The sequence below is a fragment of the Coffea arabica genome, chromosome 2c (genome assembly GCF_036785885.1).
Source record: "Coffea arabica cultivar ET-39 chromosome 2c, Coffea Arabica ET-39 HiFi, whole genome shotgun sequence".
NCBI lineage: Eukaryota > Viridiplantae > Streptophyta > Magnoliopsida > Gentianales > Rubiaceae > Coffea > Coffea arabica.
In genome coordinates, this window is record NC_092312.1 from 7,410,565 (window position 1) to 7,435,509 (window position 24,945).

Consider the following 24,945-nt stretch of genomic DNA (forward strand, 5'->3'; position numbering starts at 1 on the left):
CGTCGAAACTCGAAACAGCCGACTGTTTACAGGATCGTGACATCGGCCAACCGCCAAAAAGAGAACGTAACAACGAACGAAGCTAAAATCCACCCGATACCTTAGAAAGAAAAAATAGAAGTCATTTCATTAGAAAAAGGAAAATTCATATTGGCACGATCACCAGTTACCTTAAAAAAAAGTAGAAACCAGTAGTAGAAAAAGGAAAATTCATACTGGAACGGTCATCATAAATTAGGCAATAAATTCTGCTATATTACTTCGTAGTAGTGTAATTGGAAAAAGTTGAAGCAGTTAAAGTCAATCCAGCGCTAAGTGCAAAACCCGGATTCCAGGCAACCTATCCTATCCTATCCTATCCTATCATCATCATCATCATCGATGTTCATCATCATCATATGACAGGGGGCAATGGGCATGGGGGTGAAGCATATCAGCAGTTGTAAACTCGGCCATGCATGACTGAGACGGGTGTAAGTGAACTTGGGATCATAAACATGAAAGTAGTACTCTACTAGGATAATGCATGCATGTGCTGACCCCGTGAGTAAAGTTCAACACTCTTTCCCGACAAAATGCAAATCCCACCATTGATCCTTTTTTTTTTTTTTTTTTGGAGAAAGATTGTATTTAATCGGAAACAAGAAAAGAAAAAGAAATAAAAAAAAAAGTTGGTTAGGTGATGGCCCATCTTTAGCTTTTTATATTTACAAAATTGGTGAATGATACACCTAAAATTTTGAAGAAAACTCAACAAAAAACAGCTGTTCATGATAGATAATCAATGGAAAAAAAAATCGGATCACTTTAAAAGAAAAAATTTTATCCACTTATTTCTTGTGAATGAAAGACTACAAACTCCACCTGTCCCATATGCCCCAGCGAAGCTAATGTTGTGTGTATTTGTTAATTGTTACTCTCATGTCTTTAATGTGATTCTTTGTTCTGGTCCATAATTACCCAAGACTTGTGGCCAACCAGCGTAGTTAGTATCAGTCCTAATAGTCCACTAGAGCCATCATCATCAGCCACCGCACCCAAAAATTGAAACCAAAGCAAACATCTCTGTGAATCAAGACGAATGTTCAGAGGATGATGATGGTATGTCTTGTTGTTTCTTGAAAGTGGAAAAAGTTTCAATGCGGTCAGTTTGCGATGTCTATGTCACTTCTCTGACAATTCTGCAGCTTTTTTTCTTTTTTTTTTTTTTTGGGATATTTATCAAAATGGGATTTTGCTCTTGATTTTAGCTTTATCTCCTGTTCCAGCGCTTTCTGTTTCCTCTCTTTTAGGCTGTATCTGATAAGTTTCTTAGAAGAAGGTGCTTTTCTTCCTTGAATTGCCATGCCACTGTTGTAATTGTAATAGTGATGTCTCTATCACACGAAGCACATGTCTCTTTGCATGGTCTCTTCCTTTTTTTGATGCCACACTTGTTGCTTTCTCTTCTATCTTTTCCTCCGCCTGTAAATTCTGGACAGTCTTCCATGGTGGCGGCTGGCTTACTTCTTCACTGTGCGTGTATGTGTTGTCTTTTCTCGAATTCATTCAACAAATATTCGGTTTCTTGATCAATTTATAGCAGGGAAGATTATTTTCAGTTCGATGTGAGTTTTGTTAAAGTTGCAGTCCTCAAGGATATAATTTGTTTCTCTTCCCAAAATACTTCTGTTTCTGACTAAATTATCAATTATGCATAAGAACAGGTGTCGTAAGTTTTCCCTCTTATATCTTAATTTTTGCAATCTGTTCTGTTCATTATAGTGTGGTGAAATTTGCCCTCTTTCTAATGGCCTTTTTTCTGATCATCTTGCTGTTGATGGGAAGTCAGAGCGGAAGCAAACAACGTGGAAGTTGTTGGTTGAAAACTTAATCACCACTGATTCTTTTCCATAAATACGATATGGAGAAGACTTTACAAGCTTTCTGGTCCACGATCACAAGCAATATGTTTCCCTCTGAATGGAGGTTTTCTGCAATGAGTCAGGAGGAGTATTAAATGCAGCTTCATGTGATTGATTACAAAAAGTTAACTTTAATCACATGTTATAATCGAGGTGGTCTTAAAAGTTTCTGAAGCTTCTTTTGCCTGAATTGTGATTATGCTGGGAACAAATATGGAGTCTTTCGATCAAAAGTCTCTCGAAAGAGTACTTTCACAGCGAGCTCTCCAGATGGGGAATTCATTTCCATGTAAAATTTGTGTGGTGGGATTCCTTTGTGGGGTCTGCCTAACCTCGTTGTTTCTGGCTGCTCTCACTTCATTTGGTGCTTTTGAGCTTGCACGGACTCCTTCCTTAAGCTTTTCCGGTGGAATTTTAAAAACAGACTCTACTTCCGGATGTAAGTTCGGTTTTCCCTGCTATTTTTTCGGTCTTAAAACTTCATCTAATTGCGACCCACATTACTGCTTGGGGTAACTTATCATGCCTAAGTTTACAGCTACTGTTGTGGGATGAGTGTTCTTTCAGTGTCCATATGTGTTTTTCTAATTCATTTTTACATGAATGTGATTGTTTCCTAATGATCCATAAGCAGAGAAGATAGTTCTCTGTAGTTCATTAATTTGATGTAGATTTTGGGTGTTAATAGGAAGAAGTGCTGCATTTGATTTTTCCTCCCAATTCCTTATGGCTGGTAGACATATTCAAGATGGTTCCTATTTATATGCTTGTTATTGGTGTTCAATGTGACTCCATTTGTACTTATCATGGTTTTGAGTATCTTATTTTGGGGGCTCAATGGAGCTTCTATATGATATAAAATGAAAAAGTTTTCATTAAGGTTGGCCAATTTTGTCTGAAGGGTGTACTCAAAGTAATCTTTAGTTGGAAGGATTCCTAATTGAACTTTAACGAACAAGTTTTGTGAAAATGATTTAGTCAATTAGCCCCATCCACTTTTACCAGTCACACTCCTTCCTCAAAGCCACTCATTCTTCCCTTTGAAGAAGTGACATTTAGTCCTTTAATCTACCCTTTTACTTTCTCAGAATTCTGCTGTCTAGAATTGGAGTAGTGAAATATTCTCCTCCTAGGAAATGGAGAACAAGAGTGCATATGATCTATGGTTGGACTTCAGGAAAAGAGACTTTAGTTTAGTGGGTATTATCTTCTTGCCCTTGTGAGTTTTGACAGAAGTTGTTACATCAGGGTCAAAGTTATTGAGATTGAAATCAAGCCAGTTTGGAATGTGGTATAACCGCAAGCTGTGTAGATATGGATTTACATTATTTTCGAATTAAGTTGCTTAATCCAACAAATCTATAGATGATTGTAACTCACTGATCTATGCATTATTTTCGAATTAAGTTGCTTAATCCAACAAATCTATAGATGATTGTAACTCACTGATCTATGATGTTTGTTGTTGGAATGATCATCTTTGCAGATGCCATTATAGGTAGTGACTGCAACTCTAAACAAAAAGAAAAGGAAAGAATAACGTTTTCGCAGAAAAGTGCCATCATTGAAATTGATGAGAGAGTGCAACGACTGTATTCAGTTTGGAGTAATTCTTTAAGCAAATCTGCATCTGAGAAAGGTCAGTCAGGAATCAGCAGATTGGATGGACAAAATTTCCCAGATGCACCTCACTTGGAGAACTGTAGATTGAGAGTTGAAATAAATCGTCGTCTTGACAGCAGGGCTGAGAACGAGAGCTCCCCACCATGGACAATTTGGAAGGGAATGTTAGATAATTTCCCATTGACAACTGATGAGCAGCAAAGGTACCTCGGACATCAATTGACGTCGGAAAGTGCTTATCTGCCTTGGGTATGGTTCCTTGCCCGATCACAAACTTTTAGTTATTTAAAAGTTTTTGGACGTCATTTCATTGTATGTTGAAATTGGTTTTAGTGAAGTTAAAATTGTTTCACTCTCATATCAATTCGGTTCTAATTAGAACATGTGATAATAAAATAATTCTAACTGCAGGTCAATTGGCATATTAGATTCCTGTTGCACTTTAACTTGATTGCTGAAATTCCTGACTTGATGATGCAAGTCACTTTCTAAATATTACATTCATTTAAAAACCAGTTATGTCCTTGAACAGAATATTAACCAGTAAGTTAAATGTGAGAAGTTTAGTATGAATAGTAGGTCTAAAATGCATTGGTGCATTGCTGGGTTGATTTATAGTTTATTATCCAGCATATGATGGGCTCTGATTTGCTCTTGCAGATAACTGGATCAGATGAGGAGAATTATCCTTTGACCAGGAAAGTGCAACATGACATATGGTTCCATCAGCATCCATCCAACTGTAGAGATCCTAGCATAAGGTTTCTTGTAGCTGATTGGGAGCGATTGCCTGGATTTGGTATTGGAGCTCAGATTGCTGGCATGTGTGGTCTTCTTGCCATTGCGATAAAAGAAAAACGGGTGCTTGTGACTAACTACTACAATCGAGCAGATCATGATGGTTGTAAAGGTATTGCTCAACTCTGCATAAAAATTGAACATTTAAGTTGTAATTGATGTGTCAAATAGTCTTGTGGAATAATTATGTGAAGTGACTTCTATATTTCAAAGGAAGATACTGTAGCAGTAACTGAAGCCGCTAATAGCGTATTTACACTACTTGCTGTCCCCATCTTTGAGGCTTCTAGCACCATCAGAGACAACTTGGACTTCTAGCCCTTATTTGTTAACAATAACTAAATTTATTAAAGAGACTTTAGTTTGTTGACTGTGTTTAATGATATTTAAAAATTGCATGGAATACGGACTTGACTGAGAGGTTTGGATCAACAATAGCCATTTAAGCAATTTCATCCAGGTTCAAATTTCAGATTCTAAAAAATGGTGAAATCGGTTTAGATTTGGATCTTCCTTTTCTGATTTACATGATTTTACTTCTCTAAAGGATCCTGATGTTCAATTGTAAATTTTCATTTTCGAATGGTTGTTTTAGGTACTTCACGCTCCAGTTGGTCTTGCTACTTCTTTCCGGAGACATCCCAAGAATGCAGAGAACGAGCATTTGAGCTTATGCAAAGCAAAGAAGGATGGGAAAAGGGGATCATAAGAGCGAAAGAGAATTACACTTCAAACGAAATATGGGCTGGACGGATTCCCAGGCAAAGCGCTATTAATTTACTTCTTCCATATGTTGATCCTTCGGAGAACATTCTAATGTTCTCTGTCAATATTTTGCTTCAGGATCTGGGGCAGTCCTTGGAGTTATATGCAGCCCACTACAGAAATAAATGGGACTTTGATTGCTTATCATCATAAAATGGATCGAAGATGGTGGCGTGCTCAGGTATATCTTATGAGGAAAGTCATTGTTGAGAAAGATCGAAGGTTTGGAAGCCATAATGTCTCAAAACGAGAAGGCCCTAGAGAAAACAAAAGCTACAGAAACAGACTTATAATATTTTGCCATGAAGCCATATATGCCAATTAAGTGTTTTAACCACCATGTGGATGACATATACCAATAAGAGCTTTAACTAATTGGAAGGCAGATGACAACATCTTTATAAATATTCTCATTATGTATGAGGATGATGAATAGAAAAATAGCTTGTTATTAATGGGTGAGAGATCGTCCTATTTGAAGTAGGAACTCCTTGAGTTTCGTTAATCTTTATCAGGCAGAAGAGGAATTCAAATTTGTCTGCCTGATTATCAGTTTGCATCTCTTGAGCTATCAATTTCTCTGTAAAAATCCAAACTTCAAAGCTTATTATACTTTCTGTTCTTGAAATTTGTCAGGCAGTGCGCTATTTGATGAGGTTTCAGTCTGAGTACACATGCAACTTGATGAATACTGCACGGCATGAAGCATTCGGATGGGAAGCAGCGAAAATGGTTCTCTCAAACATGAATTCAGATGTGGAAGAGGTTCGTCAATTTTAGTGGTTAAAATTTTGAAATCCGGAAAGAGTAGGAATTATATCTGTACAAGTAGCATTTACTAGATAATTTGACGGAGTACTTCATAAAAAATGAATAAATCTATATCTCTAGGGATGCAAAAACACTACTACTTTTGTACAGGAAAGGTACAAAAACAGTTGCATAACAAAAAGTTCATGATTAATTGCTAGATTACGTTGTATCTTACAACCTAACCTCTTTGGCAGGATGCTGTAGAAAAGAACAGGTATGACATAGAAAAGTTTGTATGGTCGAATCACAAACCATGGATTCCTAAGCCTTTGCTAAGCATGCATGTGAGAATGGGCGATAAAGCATGTGAAATGAAGGTGGTTGGATTTCAGGAATACATGCATCTAGCTGAAAGAATCAAAAGGCGCTTCCCTCATCTTAACAGCATCTGGCTTTCCACAGAGATGCAGGTACTGAAAATCTTGAGCCTTCCATGTCTCTTTGGATTGTCAATTTAAAGAAAGGGGACCGTGCAAGCTTTCTTTATCAATCATTCTCATAGCAATATTTACTCTCAGGAAGTCATTGACAAATCAAAATCGTACCCTCATTGGAGATTCTACTACACAAACGTGACGCGACAAGAAGGGAACACTTTGATGGCAACTTATGAAGCCAGCCTTGGCAGGGAAACAAGCACCAACTATCCCCTGGTTAATTTTTTGATGGCTTCTGAAGCTGACTTCTTCATAGGAGCATTAGGTTCCACATGGTGCTTTCTCATAGATGGCATGAGGAATACAGGAGGAAAAGTCATGTCAGGATACTTGAGTGTGAACAAGGACAGATACTGGTAGAAGCTTGTCAAGTTTTTCGCTGCTTCAGAATAACTTGGAATGAGCAACAATTGGTGAGTAAGCACCGCAGCATGGCACTTGGCATTTCCCCTGCATAATCTGCTAAAATCCAAGTGCAATATGAAAACCTGCTGCAGTGATTGGGTGACATGTATTCCCAGGATTGGATTTCACTTGGCCATTTACTGCTTCCGTTCTATTGTGATCGACATACAAATTTTGTGTAATTGTATTTTAGCATCCTACTGTAAGTATCATGTACATACAAGTTTTGCGTTATTGTACATTATCATGTATATTCACATCTGCATATGACCCGAAGCACTTCTAAGTCAAAAAACCTCCAAAAAAAAAAAGTAAATATTTATTTCTTTGAGCGTTTTTTTTTTTTTTAATGACAAATTGCTTTGTGCAGTGGCCTTTTTCTATCTATTGTTGTCTCCATGTAAGAAATTTCTTGAAAAATTTAAGCAGGTCTATATAAAGAATTGACAAACACATCAGCCACGAATCTGTCCACATCTAGAAAGGATGGAGCAAAAGAACATAACGAAGTGAGAGCGAGCTTAGCTTGTGGAATGACTATTGGGACGTGCAGTCTCTGCTTCTTGGACCGCTTGATTGCTGCATATGATTATTTCAAGGCCCTTCATTTATTTCCTGGCTTTCACGTAACAAAGCTGGTGTTTTTTTGGTACGAGTATTTGGGAGAAGGGTACGCAGAAGTTTTGGGGGCAACTATGAAAGCGATTGTTAATGTCGTTGGCGTGACTAGAATGACTCCTCCAATCAAGGATTTACTTCCCCGCTTGACTCCAATTTTGAAAAATCATCACGAGAAAGTCCAGGAGAGCTGCATTGATCTTCTTGGTCGAATAGCTTGCTTAACTTATGTACCAGGCGCTAAATACAAGCTTTACTTGGAGCAGTATCAGCCAGATTTCAATCACATAATAACTAAGGAAATTTGCGCGAACAGCCTCCTGACTTCCTGGAGGTCAAGGGTTTAATGCTTGCTTGCCTCCTACCGAACTTGTTACTTAATTGTGGTTGTCATCTTCGGGTGGCTTCCCTTCCCTTAAACTAGGTTAGGGTAGATTATACAACTGTTAATCATTGCGACCCAAAAAAAAAAAAAAAAAAAACTAAGGAAATTTGGAAATCTTGCCTGGCAAAGATATTTTTCTGGTTTCAATCAAAATCAATGTCGAATGGCAATCATGACTGCAAATGAAAATTGATCTGAAAAACTATTTATGCCTTTCTGTTGGCACATCACATGTTTATCATCATAAACCTTTTTTGAGTCCCCTTAGGTATGCTTCGCCGCTGATGAGCTTAGACTTTTGTCATACCCGTATCTCTCACCCAAACCAAAGAATAAAAATAAAAGCATCTGGTCCTTTGGGGCAAAAGCAGTTGAAACTTAACCAGGCACAAACATGAAATGGCTGCAACCTCGTGCTTTTGTTTCATTTTATTTCCCCAGAAGTGTTTACTGGCAATTGCGATGCAATGTAGCCACTGGTCCAACAAACGTAGACCCTTAACACAAAATCATGTAAAACGTGAAAAACACAACAAAATTCATCACATGATGAAATATATATCCAAATCTCAATCCCAACTACCAATTTTGAATGTGTTCATCTCCCACCATGAACTAATCCCCACAATCACAACCGTGATTGTAGGAACCTCAATTTTTTTATTGAAATGCATAATTGGACCCTTCGTTTCTGATAGAGGTCAGAGTAGCTTTTGACTTTTCTGTAAATAGCCATGGCCCGTCCACAGATAACAGCAAAAGCTAAAAAAGAATCCATTTTTTCCTAAAGAAAATCCTTCCGCTTGAGGTAGTTTCAACTATCCAAAGAATTAGGATCTGAAACAAAACTTAATAATCACGGGTGTAGATACACTTGAAGCAGTTTAGGATTATCAAAGGAATAAGCAATAGGATTCTGATTTTCACTTCAAACAACAATACAACAGCTAAAGAACATATTACAACAAAGAAGCAATCATGTGCCACTCCCAGAAACTCTCCCCGCATGGTCCGGCATGGAGATGGCCGGGCTCTCAAGGACTGAGCCTTGCCTCCTTTGTTGTTGAGCATCCTGAAACACCAGAGCATTAGGACTGCTGTTTTCATATTTACTCAAATATCCTCACTTGAATGACGTCCAGTCTCTGGATTTCTGCTAGCAACGTGCTTTTTGTGTTTCTTGCTCTTTGCTTTCTTGGCTTTCATTCGGCGTTTTTTCTCATTAGCATCAACCCAAGCATAGTCAGGTGGTATGTGGAAAGGGTCAATCTCCTCCCGGAAGCTTCGGCTTTCACTGTCACTTGATTGACCACCACGGCTACCTGTCATCCATGAAATCCACGAGGAAGACACCTCAGACTTAGCATCATGGAAATGCACAGGGCTGGAAGGAGGGGTGCAGAACTCCTCTGTTGGCTGAAGCTCCTCAAACTTCGTGAACGTAACAAGGACCCTGATGGTTGGTACTATTGGAATGGCAACCTGCAGCATGGAATCTATTAATCACGGAGTGACAATTAAACCATTCAAGATGGTATGCTACATATACAATGAACGAGAAAACAGCCGCATCCAGGATAGATTTGTAAGATCGTTTCAAAACCACACAAATACTACTAAATATGGAGAATGAAGCACCAAAAGATTAGGCAAATAAAAATTGGCTAAAGAGGAATCAAAAATCAATCCATACGCTCTTTCATAGAAAGAAACTAAACACATAATTACAACTTTGATCCTAAATGAAATCAACACAAACTTCAATACTGCAGTCAACAATTATGTTCTGAAGCATTAGAAATTTCATTTCAACATAATAAGATGTATTAATTATGAAATGCTAGCTTATAAGTGATATGATGAAATGCAAGTTTATCCTGACAACTTCTGATGCAAATTCCTGAAACCAATTTTCTAACTTCTTAGCTCCAGAATAACAAAATAACTGCCAACCAGAAGTTAATTGTATAGGATAATGCATAGCTTCAGTTTCTACAAATCAGGGATACATGAAAGCAACATAAAACAGTCCTGCAGCCCCTGTACCCAACTAAACATGCTTTTAGCATTCTATATTTGTTGCCTTCCACCGCAATAGTTTGCCTCCTTAGGAAGCCTAAGAACTAATAGACATCGGAAAGCATAAAAATATTAATGGCAATCCTAGTCCCTAGCAAAACCGTCTCGTCAAGACTCATTAAGTGCCTGTTTGGTTTTGAAAAAGCTGTTCAAAACATTGAAAAGATGTCATTTTTTCAAAATATTGTAAAGTCAAAAGCCGTTTTCAGAAGCAGCTCAAGGTCTCCTTATCAGATTCAGCTTTTAAGCTCAAAATAAGCTAATAGGCAAAAGCACAAATTAATGCAAAGGGAAATCCTTCTAAATGGCATTCAGCATTGAGAAAGCTATGATCAGCAAATTTTATGCTAATAAACACGCCTTTAGACTAAGCTAATGATAAAATCATACAACTGAATAACATTCTTGAATTCCCTTCTTTCAGGACGCCCAAAACTCAATCCTTAGCTTTACAAGTTCAAAGATCATCAGAACCTTGCAGTACTATTATTTTCCTCTCAAGCGACTCTTAAGTTGTGAGTATGTCAGCATTCTTTCACTTCTACCGGAACTCTTTAGTGGGGGATTTTTTTTTTATTTGGGGTGGGGGTGGGGGTGTGGGGGAGTAGGCAACACCAGTATGTAATTAGGGGTAGGTGATAAACATCCCCCTGAATAAAAAGACAGCTAGCTGAAGATTCTTCCTAATAAGCACCACCCAAACCTGCAACAGTGTCCAACAATTTTTCTTGACAACACCCACTCACATTGAGTGATATAGCAGTAACTACTGATTTAGGACAGCTTTGGAACATAGATCCCAACAACAGAAGTAACTTTACAATCATTTGGCAGGGCAATGAAGAGGATCCCTAATGAGGGGATCAACTTGTCAACAGTTGTGATGATCCATCAAGCTTTTATAAGATAAGAACGTCATTCTGTCATGTTTATATTATGGTTCTTCCCAACATTTCCTTGTTTATTTGCATTTACTCCACAACCAAGCACAGGCACAGCTCACAAAATTCTGAAAATGTTATCAAAAGAACCATATTTGCAACCAAAAAGTGTCAATTCGGCAAGATGAAGAAATGAATCTGTAAGAAAGACCAGAGTTTGCAAATGGGACATGATAGTCCACAATCAGACAAGACAAGAGCATATATTTCTCATTTTTATCAGTCATATTTATGCCTAACAGATAGGACCTAGAGAGATTGACCATGCATCTTTTAAACTCACTTTTGAAGAATGATTACAACATTGCACGTGACATGCAACCCACACACTCATGTCTGCCAAATCAGAAAGTTATTTAGTGAAGAACTAAAACAATTCAGCAGATGTATTTATTTCACTACTCAACCATGCAGCCAAAAAGAGTACTTTCCACTAGATTCAAAGCCCTTTAGAATTTGACTCCCACATGCACTCATCAAGGGAAAGAACATGCATGCAAATTGATAACTGGTCATATGTCAGATTTACATGCAACAAAAAAGGTGAATGTTCAGGAAATGCATGAAGAAACATACTTTGTTGATGAAAGACAAAAAAAAAAAGGAAAATAATTCAAGCACATAGGAACAAGATGTTTGTAAGTGACAGCCAAAAGCCCTTCCAAAGAAAAGAAATGGAAGCTAGTGTGCAATTTATAGCACAATCACTACTAATACCTTAGCAGGAAATGTGCCAGTAGGTAATTTAGTAGTCAATAGCTCCCTCAATCTTCTGATTGCTTTCACCTTATTGGCCAATATATCCAACAGGGGCAAGAGTTCTTCTGTTTTCAAAGGGAAATCTGGTGTCAACCACAGAACAGGCCTTAAACCTTTTTTGTATTCGCTTTCATTCTTAGACTCACTAGCAGCACCTTTCTTCTTCTTCTTTTTATTGCTTTTATCCTTGCTCTTCTTAATTTCGCCAGCATCCTCCCTTGGAAATTCAGATGTTGATCTATGACTCTCATTGGGTCTCAGCTTGCTATCTTCAGGAGCCAACTTCGAGAACTTCTTAACTATCTTTGAATCTTCAGGGTCATCTCCGGTGTTCTTTCCGCCTTTCTTGTTCCAGCCAAACCAGCTTTTCTTTTCTTTGGTAACACCATTGGGATCACAATTTTCAAAGGAACCACCATCGCTGTTTTCATGCAAATCCTGAACTTCAGTTTCCTCTTCCTCACAAGGCCCCTCTGGATTCCCCATGCAAAGTGCAGAATCTAATTGCTTTCTTTCCTCAGCTGTTAATACGTCATCATACTCATCATGTTCGCCACCAGTGGCGACCCTCTCATCATCATTCACTGAGAAAAGCTCCTCATCAGTCATGGCTCCAGGAACTCTTCTTGACTTCACGCTGACCATCACGTGTAGCATATCATAGACCTTGGCTTTCCAGGGTCCAACCATCTCGCTCCTCTCCTGTCGCCTCCAGTTCAAATGGGGAACAAGCTCAGCTTGAGTAACATCAATTCCTGGCCTATACATGTTTGTTTGAGACATCAAGGCCACTTCATGCGCAACTTCAGCTTCTGTTGGTTGCACACCAGCTCCTTCCAAAGCATTTGTAATCTCCTTCTCCTTATGAGCAAGCACAATCAGTGAACCAGGAGGCAAAGATATTTTGCCATCTTCTGATGAATATCCCTCTCCCAGAAAAAGAAAAGTTTGATCAGAGCGTTGAATGCGAAAGCCATCAAATCCTGCAAGGGTCATATCAGCACGGAGATTAGCACCCCGTTTCCAAATCCTGTAAGTGTCTGAAGGGGCAATTCTACCGATAAATGGTATGACTGAGCTCTCAAAATGAAAGGTTATTTCCATGTAAAAATCCCTTATCCTGCCTGCTGAAGCCACAATCCTAGGAAGCCTACGGCACCATTTTGCCCAAGCAAGAGGTTGGTAATGTCTGGCAATTATCATAGCAATATTCTCTTCCCTAGTACAAACAGCCTCTTGAAGCGCGCTCCACCCATTCTCATTTTGAAGACTCCAATCAGCACCGGCCGCCATCAAAATCTCAGCAGAAATGGGATCCCTCAGCCTAACAGCGAGGTGCAAAGGGGTCTCACGCCCTGGAACATCCCGCCTATCTACAACAGCTGAGACTGCATCGGCATTAAGCTCAGCAGCCAAAGACTCGGCTTCAGTATTTACCTCCCCCGCCTTCGCCAAGTGTGGAAGAGCCCCCACGATCTTTCTTAGCCCAGCATGGTCTCGTTTAGCGACAGCCAAATGAGCAGGACTATGGGCATATTTAGACCAATCTTCCATTGATTTGGGTCCAACCACAAATCTTTCCACTCCTCCCTAATTCCAACTTCTTCAGAAAACCTAGAACATCCCCATGTTGCTACCAAAATTCAGTCAGAAAAAAGAAGAAAGAAAAGAAAAAACCTCGAACAAGAACCTTGGATTTAACGAAAAACCAAGACAACAGACATTATAGCTCAAGGGTTCGAAGCATTATTCCGGATTAAATTTAACCTATTCACATTAACTGCACTCCGACATTGCCAGTTTTGGAAATGAATTCCGCGGCCTAAAAAACCCTGCAGCACCTGATCCCAATAACACCCTCACCCAGCTCAAATCTGAACCTCGAAAACAAAGTAAAGCAAAACGAACATGTCATCAGCATTAAAATTAAAAAGAAGGAAAGAAAGAAAGAAATTCAACAAAAACGAAAATCAACTAAACATATCGATCTAGGTCCAGCTTAGCAACGACATATACTTAACCTAGGGAAACCTAGACGCATAAACATCCATATAAGCTAAATTACATCTGAACATTAGAAACTGCATAGATAAAAGTTGAATTTACCAACCTGAGGAAGTGGAAGGGACGGAGTTGGCTGTAGAGAGAGAAAGTGTAGGATTTGAAGGAGGAGGATTAAGCGAGTGAGTGAGTTTTTATACTAGTCGAGACTCGAGATCGATCTCTCTGTTTTCTCTTTCTCTGCTATCTCTTTCTCCCTCTCTCTCTCTGCAGCTCTTTTTAGCTCTCTCTCTCTCTACAGTGAGAGTGGGGAGGCTGGGAGGTTAACAACGGCCTCACCTGCTGCTCCTTTTAATTTCACCCTTTCTTCTTTATGCTTTATCCTTTATTTTATTTTTCCTTTTCTTCTCAAATAGCAAAAGAACAAATAATGAGACATTTTTTTTTGTGATGTAATATAGTGTTTAATAGTATTGGAAAAATAAAAAGTGATTGTAAAATATGCTGATGATGTAATAAAAATTTGGTTTCCAAAAAAACCAACTATTTGAAATTAGGAGGTGTTTGGTTGGCATTCAAGAACCGGAATTGCTATGGAATTATTAAATCCTATTACGGGTATAAATTCTTTGTCATTGCCATTTACTAGTTTGGTTTAGATTTGGAATGAATTTTATTTCACTAATGAATTAATAAATTTGAAACCCAAATCATGACCGGAGAATTAATATGAGATGAATTTTAACACTTTCATCCCTGCTGACATATACTGAATAATAAGTTTGGGTGTCGTTAATTTCAACACTCATTATTTACGAACACCAAACATCTCCAAATCTAATTGAAATTTAAACAGTTAGAGTTACAGCATGTTGTCATGTGTTTTTTTACGTACTTTATTTTGTTGTTTACTTTTAAAAAAAATTGTTTTATTTTTGTTGTTCTCGATTACTTTCCAAATTTTACTTTTTTGCTCGTTTCATCAGAGAAAAAGGACCTTGAAAATCAAAACTAACAGAAGTTGTACTTTTAATTTCTGATGATGATTCCTGTAATAATCAGAACCATTTAAAGCTTGCGATTATGTCCACATCCAAATTCTTCTTGCTTCTTAGTCTATTTTACCAAGCACGAGAATTTCAGAATTTTATATCATAAAAAATAGAATTGAAGTGACTCTCTTCGTTTTGAGCTAGGTAATAAATGTCCAAGTGCCAAAAATGCAACTTTCAAGTGCGTTATGAATTGGAAACGAAACTTCCAAAATGTAACGCTGTGCCATTCATTTTCCTGCCATTTACAATCCAATCTCATCCTCCGTATCGTGTCTAAGTAACGGAAATGGAAATAAAGAGCAACGGAAAATGGAGAGATTTTGCCCCGCCTTGATTTTGGCAGTAAAAATTTTGCAGGCCCCCAAATGCAAATAAAAGAAAAGGGGCCGCCGCGTTTGGAGGGGCTGGAGGAGATGATGGTGACCCAGCGTGGCACGGTACACTCTTCTGATGGAGCAGGCCCTGACCGGATCTGGGCCATCTGGGACACACTACTGTATTTTGTGACATCTTTTTTTTTTTTTTTGGCTTTGGTTCTGTCGTTTTCTTTTGTGAACCTGTTACACGTATCTCTTACCTTAATAATATTCTTTATATGTTTCTTTGAAAGTGTCCAAAATGATCCTTTTGAATTTTGCCTCTGATGTGAGAAAGAAAGGGGGGAACGATAATGCTAACCTTTCATCCAAAATGAATGTTATAGTACTAATAGACTTTGGATAGCGATACAAAATTTAAGGAATGATTGAATTATACCATTTCCATGTCAATGTTTTGGATTCTTCCGGTTCTCTTCTTTCTACAAATGAAAAATAAAAGTGAAAATAAAATCATTTGATGTAATATGTAATTGCCCATTTATTTGTTTTAAGCTCAAAAAAGAAGGTGTGCTTGTATATTTAAAACTTTTTAAAACCGTGTTTTCTACAAATAGTAGGAAGGCAAATCTTATACTAAGTGACATACGATTTAAATGATATGTCGTAATTTACTATTACTACTCTCTTTGTACATGTAACTCTTGTGTTTGTCTTCTTTAGGTTTTTCTCTTCTTCTTATTATTGGGACTAGCTATTGAGACACGCTCGATGCGTGTATAACTTGTCAAAAAATCTTTTTAATTGAAAGAATTACATAAATATTACGCTTAATAACCAAATTTCTACACACACGGACACTTTCCTCTGTATTCAACAAAGCAATTTATGTACTTTTTCTGGCCACCAAACTCTTTTTCCAAATTTTTTTTTTTAAAAAAAGATAAACAGTCTAAGATAAGTTCACGAAGAAACTAAATGGAAATTTTGCAAGTGCTAATACTTTTTCCTAGACGATTACTCTTACCATTTATGTAATGCCAAATTTCGAGTGTTGTATAGAAAACAATAGGCTTCAGATGCTTCTCGGAGATATGAAAATTTGACCTTTTTTCTTTAGAAAAGCATGCCGTCACCGGAGATTCAAGTGTTGCTTGCGGGTCCTTCTCCAACTGGCAGAGTAATCATGTTTAAGTAGCTATCCCCAGGTGATGCATGCAAGGTTGATATACTGCACTTTACTCACATATAGTGTAGGATCGGAATGAAGTCCATCATTTCCGGATTTTGGTGGATCTACCATGTGATAATTAATGCATCTCTTGTGCTGCAATTTTCCTAATTAAATCGATAACCCACCTAAGCTTAGCACTCGTAGCAGGTATACCAGATGTTGAGATGCCTTGAATTAGATCTTCAACCCTCGCTGAGCTGTACGGGGGTCTCGCTGAGCTTACGGTATATATTAGTTACCGTGTCTGTTTTATTTTGGGTCTTGTTTTGGGCCTATTTTGGGTCCAGTCTGTTTGGTTGTATATATATACACCTTATTTTAGTCTGTAAACCATTCCGATTACAACCCTAATAAAATTTGGTTTCCTCCAAGTTGTTCTTGTCTTTTCTTGTTTGTTCTTCTGTTCCGCTGCATCTGTTATAACACCAGATTATGCTGCAAAGTTCCTAAGAAAAAAAAAATGATTATACATACTATTGAATTCATGATACGTTAGTTATTACTACCATTAATATAAATATCTTTATTTATTGGACACTCATTAACACACCTATATTTCACCCAACCTATCATGTATATATATACTACTTTTTCTTGCATTTATATATTTTTTCTAATTAATCCCCTTGCATTTATATATTTTTCCTAATTAGTCTTGTATTTTTAAAAATATAATATTTGAAATATATTTTAACGAGTACCCGTAAGGGACCTATTAAATAAACCATTATTTATTAGGATGCAACGCATGAACGTTAATCACTCTATTATATATCCCGTATAGATTACTATTATTTGAAATTTTTTTAAAAAAATATACTGTAACGATTTAATGCATGTTAGGTGCAAAAATAAAGAAAAAATAAATTCACAAAAAATCTAAAAATATTTTGAGAAAAAATGATAATCCAAACAAGGTCGTCGATCATAGAACACATACATATTGAATCATATTGATAGCCAGAAACTTCAACCATCCTTTATTTCTGATTATCTTTTCCACCATTTGTTGTCCCCAAACTCATGCGTGTGGCTTTCTCGTCATGCCTCCAAATTGGAACAACAGATCGAGTGGAAATTATTATGCTTCCCAGTAGGCGTAGGCGTAGCTAACAGAGACTATTTCCGATGAGTAAGACTAAGATCCCATCTGTACGAAAGGGCAGACAATGAGTTACATGAAATATTGAGTCGGGATTTTGCCACTAATACGACAAAAAATACACAGACAAACATTTCTAGTAGGAGTAGACTACGTATTTCTTACGCAATCTTCAAAGAGAGAACTTTTCATATAACTGAAACAAGGGTTAATAAAACAAGAAGAAGAAGAAGAAGAAGAAGAATAAAACTATGCACCATCCATCAAAATGCTTTACCGGTGAACAGTATTGCCAAAGCAGTCGCCTTGGCTTGAAGATAACTTATTCGTATTCAATTTAGTTAGTAAGTCCTTCTGGGTCAGGATTCAGGCCCATCTGTAAAATAGCGGTGCTTTATTTTATTTTGTGGTGGCTCACCACTTATCAACCACCACTGCATTGTTAATTTGTGCCTGACAAAGCTTGTTGGACACTTGCTTCTTCAGAGTAAGATACGCATGCAAAGCTTCAAGCAGGATACCCTTGTGGGCATGGTCTCAAAGTTGCAATTCTTGCTGTTGTGTCACCATAGCCTTTGGCGATGCCATTAAGAAATTTTTGGCCCCAGTTCTCTCTCCACTTCACTCAGCTAGTTACATTCATAAGCACTAACCAATACTTCAAAAAAAAAAAAAAAAAAAACCAAAACACTGGGTTACTTTTTCACTTCTCTCAGTCATCTCTGTAGCCGCCAAAGGCAAAACAAAATGGGGGAAGTTGCTGCTTTATGATATCTAAAGGTCTTTGATCATAGATGATAGAACACAAGTGCTTTAAATTTCCAGGGAGTCTTGAATATGGTGCGTACCACGTATTTGCGTCTGCAAGTGTCCAACCATGTAGCTGGTACTTGCTGTATTGCTGGCATGAATTTAAGGAAGCCTTTTGCTTCCCATAACTAATGTACGGATGCGATGTCGTGTTTCTTTAACTGAGCGAGTTTCAGTACATAACCTACCCCACCACTCTTAAGATTTGAGCTTCCAGCCTCCCTCGTCCTGCAGAACAACCTTCCCCACCTCTCTACGGCTTATTGAGGGAGAGCAGAGCAGAGGATGTGATGCGAGATTTTACATTGCAAGTATGCTGCGAATAAGAAATGGGAAACGATCAGAGAATAAGAGAATAAACAAAATACTAACAATTTCTCCACAAGCCGCCTGGGGACTCGAAATGATTTATACATAAAAAATCGTGTAAAAAGATTCTATAATAAATTTACAACACCGCGTTGCCCCCATTTTCCCTAATTGCGGATTGAAAAAACTACCGAATCCGTCCCCTATACAATTAAAGCTACAATTTTCTAGCAAGAACTTCACAACTGAGTAAACCATCCACGGAATTTGCAGACCTCCCAGCACCCAAGACTGGAACAAGGTTGAATATGGGGTCGGTGGCGGTCTTTCTTTTTGGGTTTTGCTCAGCGAATTCACTGAATACCCTGGTAAAAATTAATAACAATTCTGCATGAGAGATGTGAAGCCTTGTTGCAAAATAGAGCCTGAAAGTCTGCAGAAAGAAACGGATGGTTAGACAATCTGCAATTTGACGCCGTATGCAGAAAATCACGGTACAGATGCAAGTGATTAGTGCCAATCCAAGGAAAATCCCTAAATTGAAGATTGTTACTTTGTTAATGCAAAAGTATCTTACCGTGACATCATCCCAAGAGAAACGGTTCTCTAATAGAAACGCATCCAGAAGATAAACACAAAATTTTGCTATTCCCTCAATCTGGTTCTCAACAAGGGTATTACAGCCTGCACCATCTTGAAGAAGGAACTTGGAACAGATCTTTCCCACAATATCTTGTGTCACGGATAAGACGGCAGCACAAAGTCTCCCAGGCACAACACATTTCTGCAGGCATTCATCATGCCAGTTTTCATGCTGGAAACCACAATAATCTTGTGCCACATAACTAACTTCACCAGCCTTGTTATTAAGAGTTCCTTTATTGCCCAGCACATAAAGCACAGGCTTTACTTCTACAAGAGCCCTGCATAGAAGAAATAATGCCTTTCTTAGGATAAAAAATTGTGTATGTTGGCTGAAGCAATTGTCAGAAGGAGATATAGCTATTAATTAGGAAAGCTTTCATTAGATGCCACGGCCAAGTCATCTGCGAACTTTAGATTCATTTCTTGATGCAAATATTCACTTGTAACATACCTAATTCAATGGATAGATGTCATTCTTATTAATGGACAGAAACAGTCGAACAAGCAACAGAAAGAGACTGCATTGTAGTGTGTTTCATTTACTTTTATTGTTCTCTCCTTTCGTGATACGAAGTACCGATATGTGCATCATTATTGTCATATCTATACATAATTTTATCCCATTCCCCTCCTCAACCCTTCTCAACAGATTAAAATACCCCTACATCCCCTCTCAGCTATTAAAAACATCTGCTACCAACTAATAAAAACATGCAAAGAAAAGTTGTCTCCAATACTCAACAAGCTTTGTAGTAATTATAAAGGGAAGGAAAATAAATAGCACCTTTTTGGCAGATCTGGAACCAGAACATATAAAAAAATAGGATCAAGCACGTCAGATGAGCATCGATTGTCGGAATCATTTAACTTCATTTCCTTAATAAATAAGTTTGTCTTCTCAAGGGCAATTCGGTCAGATTCATTCATTGAAGCTGAGCAGTATATGACAAATAGAATAGCGGATGTAGCTATTGAACAGTTAAAGCATTTTGCTATTGCTTCACTATTTTCCAATGCTTGCTTGAGCTCAACTGTAGGACCTCCACTAGAAAGCAGCATCGTTGGTGGGTCAAGACCCAATTGACCTGCCATGTAGAGAATATCCTTGTGCAGCGTTGCCTGGCAAAGGGGAAAATGTACGCTTGTCACTTCATGGCTTAAGTTAAGCATTATTAAAGCCAACTGGTTATGCAATCTAAATTTGCATGCTGACATAATTAAACTCGCACTCTCTAACATGACGCTGTAACTGGACATAAACACTAAACTGAATTCAGCACATGAACTTTAGTGTAACTTAGCAGACAACTTCTCAATGACATAAAATCGCTATAAGACACATCAAAACCAGTAAATTCATAGGTCAAATTGTTCAATATGATTAAAATCATAAGCCAATTGAACTTTCTAATTATTAATGCTTTGACCAGACATACTCTATACGATTGACATAATGCATTGCCTATGCTATTGTAAACTGAAGTTACTAAACAACTGCATTTTTTTTTAATAAGGTAGTTTAATCTATTATTCGAAGCATACAGCACTAGAAGCCTAAATAAATACAGGATTTCTTAGTACAAGCTCTCATACATATTCTTCTCATTCTGCATATGGTACTGAGAAAAGTCTAACAAAAAAGGAATTGATTAGTAGGCAAAAGGTGGGCTCAAACAGAACAGAACCAAGCACCCAAATCCGAAGTACTACAAAGTGCCAATTTTATATACTTAAAGGAGAAAGCAGAAAATGTGACAACCAAGGTAATTGAAAAGAAAAGATTAGTTTTATGACCTGACTATAAGGACCAATGCAACTAGGAGCCCAGTCAGATATACTCTGCACGTGCAAAACTCTTTTAGTTTCATCATTGGCAACCAACACTTCAATATATGCCATCCCTAAACCAACTTGTGATAGAGGAAGCTCAACTGTGGAGCGTGATGGTACGCCAAAACGGCACTTATCTTGAGTAATGAATCTGATGTATGTTTCATTTGCAACTGCAAATTTATTCATATCAGCAATGTAAAGATGAATATAAAATACATTCTCCCAGGAGTAACAACATTCAGCAAGTTGCAATTCGATTTTCATGAGAACATACTCCAAATCTGCCTGCAGATCTGTCAAATTTAAATTTAAAAAGAAGTATTAGACATGTAAAACTGTTTTGATGCAATTCTTAAGCTTATACTGTAAATACATCTACTAACCTCCTGAAGTTTTAGATGAATCTTGCAACCAGCATGAGATAGAAAAAGTATTATCCATTTTGGTTCTTGAAATCTGGAGTTCCTGACTATTAACATCTACAAATTTGCTGGCAGGATGATTAGACATACTAATGTTTTCACATCTTTGTTGACAATCTCCTTGGACTTCACATACCAAATCAAATTCATCATCGTTTTTGTTACTTTTGCCCAAGGGCACAGTTTCTGCTCTTTTCTCCAAGTGGAATGCCAAAGGATGAAGGATGCCAACGGGACATATGGGATCTTTTGAATGCAAGACAATTTGAAATTCATCTAGCACAATGCGGGCATTCTGAAAAAAGTTCATTGCATCAAACGACATTTTATGTCTTCCCCCCCCCCCCCCCAACAAAACAAACAATAAACCACAAAAATGGGTGGGGCGGAGACAAAGAAACTAAAGCTGTACAGAACAAACTTGGTAAAAGCATTTGGTAAATTATACTGAACAACTTAGTGGGTATAAACTAGATGTTCCAGAGATCAGTATCAAAGAACTTACGACTCCGTAAGTAATGAGAGAAGTATACAGTAAGATAGGACAGCAGTAAAGACATGTTCGAAAAGAAGAGTGTCCACTCACTTTAAAGAGGGGACAATCAAGAGTTAATGTTTCATATTCTCCTCCTTCACCACAAACATTAAGTCCATATAGCCTGCCAGATTTGTTGGTAAAACAACTTGGTATCCCCTGTATCTCAAGTACAATAAATAAAAATTTTCTCATAATTAACCCGACATACTCTTTCAGCTTATGAAGATGTGGTTCCAACCATGATATTTCTTTCCCCAAGTGTTTTGAAGGATCCAAACCCATGGCTGCAACCTGAAAAATCAAGAGGTCAGGTTACAGTGAATCATAGCAGAAACGCTTGCACAGGGACCTGTGCCAATTTTACAAAAATTAAATGTATAAATTATTCGTTTCTGATAAGTAAAAGCTACAATGATTCAATTTCACCTCAAGAAAACCGTAAATTTATGTAAATGTGTCCTATATATATATATATATATATATATATATATATCGCATCTAAAGGCACATACTTTCTTGTGCCACTTTACTTCCATCCACCATTTGTTTCCTTCGAAAATTGATGCAGAAGACAATAAAAAGTGTATGCAGAAAAAGTCAAATAGTAATATAGAATAGAAATACATCAATGCACCTACTATACCTTTACTGTGATGGCAACAATTCCAGCTTTAATCTGGGGGACACATACAAAATTATTTAGAGTTGATAACTAGAAATACCAAAAATCTGTCTTTAATATAGATAAAATCATATTACCATGTCTCCAAGGAGTAATGACTGGTCTTGCTTCCATAAATATGCCAAAGAAACAAGTCCTAACCTTGAACACACACTTTCGACCCGCAGTCTTTGATAATCAGATGCAATTGCACCAGAAGACACAGCAGCAACAGAGGGTATCTGTTGTTTCACTTCATTTAACAAGATGAACATATCCTCAACCTCATCCCCAGGTGTGGTACTGTAGGTGAGGCCATGGTGCCTGAAATCCAACATTCAATTAGAAAAAAGAGATTATATTCCAAGGCATCAATGTTTTACATGACTCCCAATTAAAATGATCAATCTCCAATTTCTTCACCAATAGCAAAAATGATCACACTCGAAAATATTTTGACATAGTAAGAAAAACTAAGGGTACTAATACAAAAAAAAAAAAAAAATAACCAACTGTGAACGTAATAAAGATTGATAACTTTAGAATTAATGTAATCCTAAAAGGATTGTATATTCCTCAAACATGATATTGCTTATACCCAAAAAGAAATTTCCATTTAAGCGGCTTGCCTTGTGGATCCTTGTATTCGCCTTCTAAATAATGGAAGACCCATGCATTTTGCATAGCTAACGACTATCTGGTGCCCAACCTGCAAATTAAATCTGGAAAATGAATTCTAATATCTATTGTTTAATATGTCATGATGAAGAAAATAATTAAATATCAAGAGATCTACTACTTGATTGTATCAATCAGTTTTCTAAGGAAAATCTTTTCCTTTTGATCACATTTTATAAATTAGTGATAAAACCATCCTCATCTCAAATCCCACTCTGTCTCCACCCCCTACCCCAGAAAGAGGAAAACAAAAGGAGGAAACTCAATGCATAGTGTAATGGTCAATGTGGAACAAAAAACCAATCCCAAAAATAAAATAAAATAAATAACTAGCGAAACTGCACAATAATATTTAGTTACCACTCAAAGACGCTTTAAAAAGCCACAAACTCAATTTCAGCAAATTGTCCACCATAGCAGCACTTGTTAAACTAGTTTTCACTAATTCAATATCCCACAGTTCAATCACACATTTATACTTCCTAGTACACCAAATTCTTTCCAGTTCATAAACAAACTATTGTCAAAAGCAAATGACATTTTTTTTTTTAATATGCAAACATTTGCCAAGCAGGAAATTACACCACAGTTGCAAAGCATAATGTTTAGCCGCATATTGACTCAGTTTCACATGTCTTAGTTGAGATAAAAAAACTGTAAATTCTAAGCACAACTAATCAAATCAAAATATGTAAACAACTGATTAAAATCATTTCTACGAAAAATGTCTTACAGTTTGATACATGTAGCTATCGAGCTCGTCCTCCGCATCATCAGACGGCAGTAAGTTTGCCAACGCAACAATCTGCTTGTCACCAATTAATATCCACCTCTTTTTAATCATTCAGGTGTATATAGCATATAAAAGAGAGAGGAAAAAAGGATGGAGAAAAGAGAGAAGGCGAATGCCGTGTACCTCATGACCATATGCGAGGCATTTCATCATGGCATAGCAGCTATCTTTGCCGCCACTCACTAGAGCCACCACCTTCATCTCCACCGGCTGCCGGAAATCGATGACGCCGACCGATTCACTACTACCTCTAGTCTAGGGCTGCCCTTCTAATTAGTAGTATTTGACTTGAGAGTGGAAAAAGTACCCAGACGTACTAATGCACGGCACGGACAAGCTCGCCCATTGCTTTACGACCAGTCCGAGATCATAACTTCCTTCTCAAATTACATTTCTACCCTGACTATGGGCCTAAAACCCGTCAACTACGATTTTAACACCGTGGGCTGGGGCCGATAGCATTTATCGGCCCGGTGGTACGCGTAACATTCTCCAACCTAAAATTCTCTGTAAATTTTTATTAACTGCGCTGTCGATTGAGCCGTCTTCCGTATAAATGTTGTTGTTGATTACAATTACAGTGGATAAATTATGGTGTAAAGTGTTTAAAATAAAATTTTAAGTTACAAAGTGAGAATGAGATACAAGTTTTAAATACAAGAGTTAGTTATATTTCAATCATCTTAAACATTTATGCAAATAATGATTTAGTGACTAAAACTGAAGATTAAATCTAGGTATTAGAGCAGTCTTGAGTTTAAATCTCCCCCACTTCCTCATCTAATTGCTTGGAAAAACAGAAAAAAAAAGTGATGAGCAATTAATTACACGACCAAGGACATATCTAAGTGACATGACCAGCATTTATGCAACAAGTGACGAGCATTTATACAAAAAAGGTTTTTTGATTATTTTCTCTCAATTCGAAAATTTAACGAACACTCTCAATTTAGCGAATCGAAATACTTACAACCGAAACTGATGCTTCATTTTACTTCCCTGTTCGGTAACATTTTAATA

The 24,945-nt window shown here is 37.4% G+C and overlaps 3 protein-coding genes across 15 annotated transcripts; 1 reads left to right on the top strand and 2 right to left on the bottom strand.

The window, feature by feature from the left end:
- The first annotated feature begins 904 nt into the window (after positions 1-904).
- LOC113725565 (uncharacterized) lies at positions 905-7,071 on the top strand. 8 transcript variants are annotated; one of them, XM_027248798.2, is made up of 9 exons: positions 905-1,101; positions 1,832-2,343; positions 3,391-3,776; positions 4,188-4,437; positions 4,921-5,086; positions 5,169-5,271; positions 5,727-5,855; positions 6,098-6,313; positions 6,422-7,071. In XM_027248798.2, exons 2-9 carry the CDS (start codon positions 2,103-2,105, stop codon positions 6,698-6,700), a joined length of 1,770 nt encoding a protein of 589 aa, XP_027104599.2. In that variant the 5' UTR covers positions 905-1,101; positions 1,832-2,102; the 3' UTR covers positions 6,701-7,071. The 8 variants fall into 8 exon arrangements, with proteins under 8 accessions (XP_027104599.2, XP_027104602.2, XP_071930100.1 ...); XM_027248801.2 differs by having other exon boundaries at positions 906-1,144; XM_072073999.1 differs by lacking the exon at positions 905-1,101 and adding an exon at positions 1,202-1,321.
- A 1,507-nt stretch (positions 7,072-8,578) lies between these two features.
- Positions 8,579-13,891, bottom strand: LOC113725566 (uncharacterized). Of its 2 annotated transcripts, none has more exons than XM_072074000.1 (3): positions 13,638-13,891; positions 11,486-13,141; positions 8,579-9,230 (listed from the first exon to the last, which is right to left on the bottom strand). In XM_072074000.1, the coding sequence occupies exons 2-3, from the start codon at positions 13,079-13,081 to the stop codon at positions 8,862-8,864; spliced, it is 1,965 nt and encodes a 654-aa protein (XP_071930101.1). In that variant the 5' UTR covers positions 13,082-13,141; positions 13,638-13,891; the 3' UTR covers positions 8,579-8,861. The 2 variants fall into 2 exon arrangements, with proteins under 2 accessions (XP_071930101.1, XP_027104604.2); XM_027248803.2 differs by having other exon boundaries at positions 11,486-13,401.
- A 4,503-nt stretch (positions 13,892-18,394) lies between these two features.
- On the bottom strand, positions 18,395-24,605 carry LOC113725567 (diphthine--ammonia ligase-like). Of its 5 annotated transcripts, XM_027248804.2 has the most exons (12): positions 24,049-24,466; positions 23,866-23,937; positions 23,084-23,163; positions 22,553-22,778; positions 22,437-22,469; positions 22,002-22,084; positions 21,842-21,914; positions 21,217-21,550; positions 20,795-21,126; positions 19,785-20,119; positions 18,933-19,278; positions 18,395-18,788 (listed from the first exon to the last, which is right to left on the bottom strand). In XM_027248804.2, exons 1-12 carry the CDS (start codon positions 24,124-24,126, stop codon positions 18,573-18,575), a joined length of 2,208 nt encoding a protein of 735 aa, XP_027104605.1. In that variant the 5' UTR covers positions 24,127-24,466; the 3' UTR covers positions 18,395-18,572. The 5 variants fall into 5 exon arrangements, with proteins under 5 accessions (XP_027104605.1, XP_071930103.1, XP_071930104.1 ...); XM_072074002.1 differs by having other exon boundaries at positions 21,842-22,084; positions 24,049-24,481; XM_072074003.1 differs by lacking the exon at positions 23,084-23,163 and having other exon boundaries at positions 21,842-22,084; positions 24,049-24,605.
- Between the last annotated feature and the right edge of the window lie 340 nt (positions 24,606-24,945).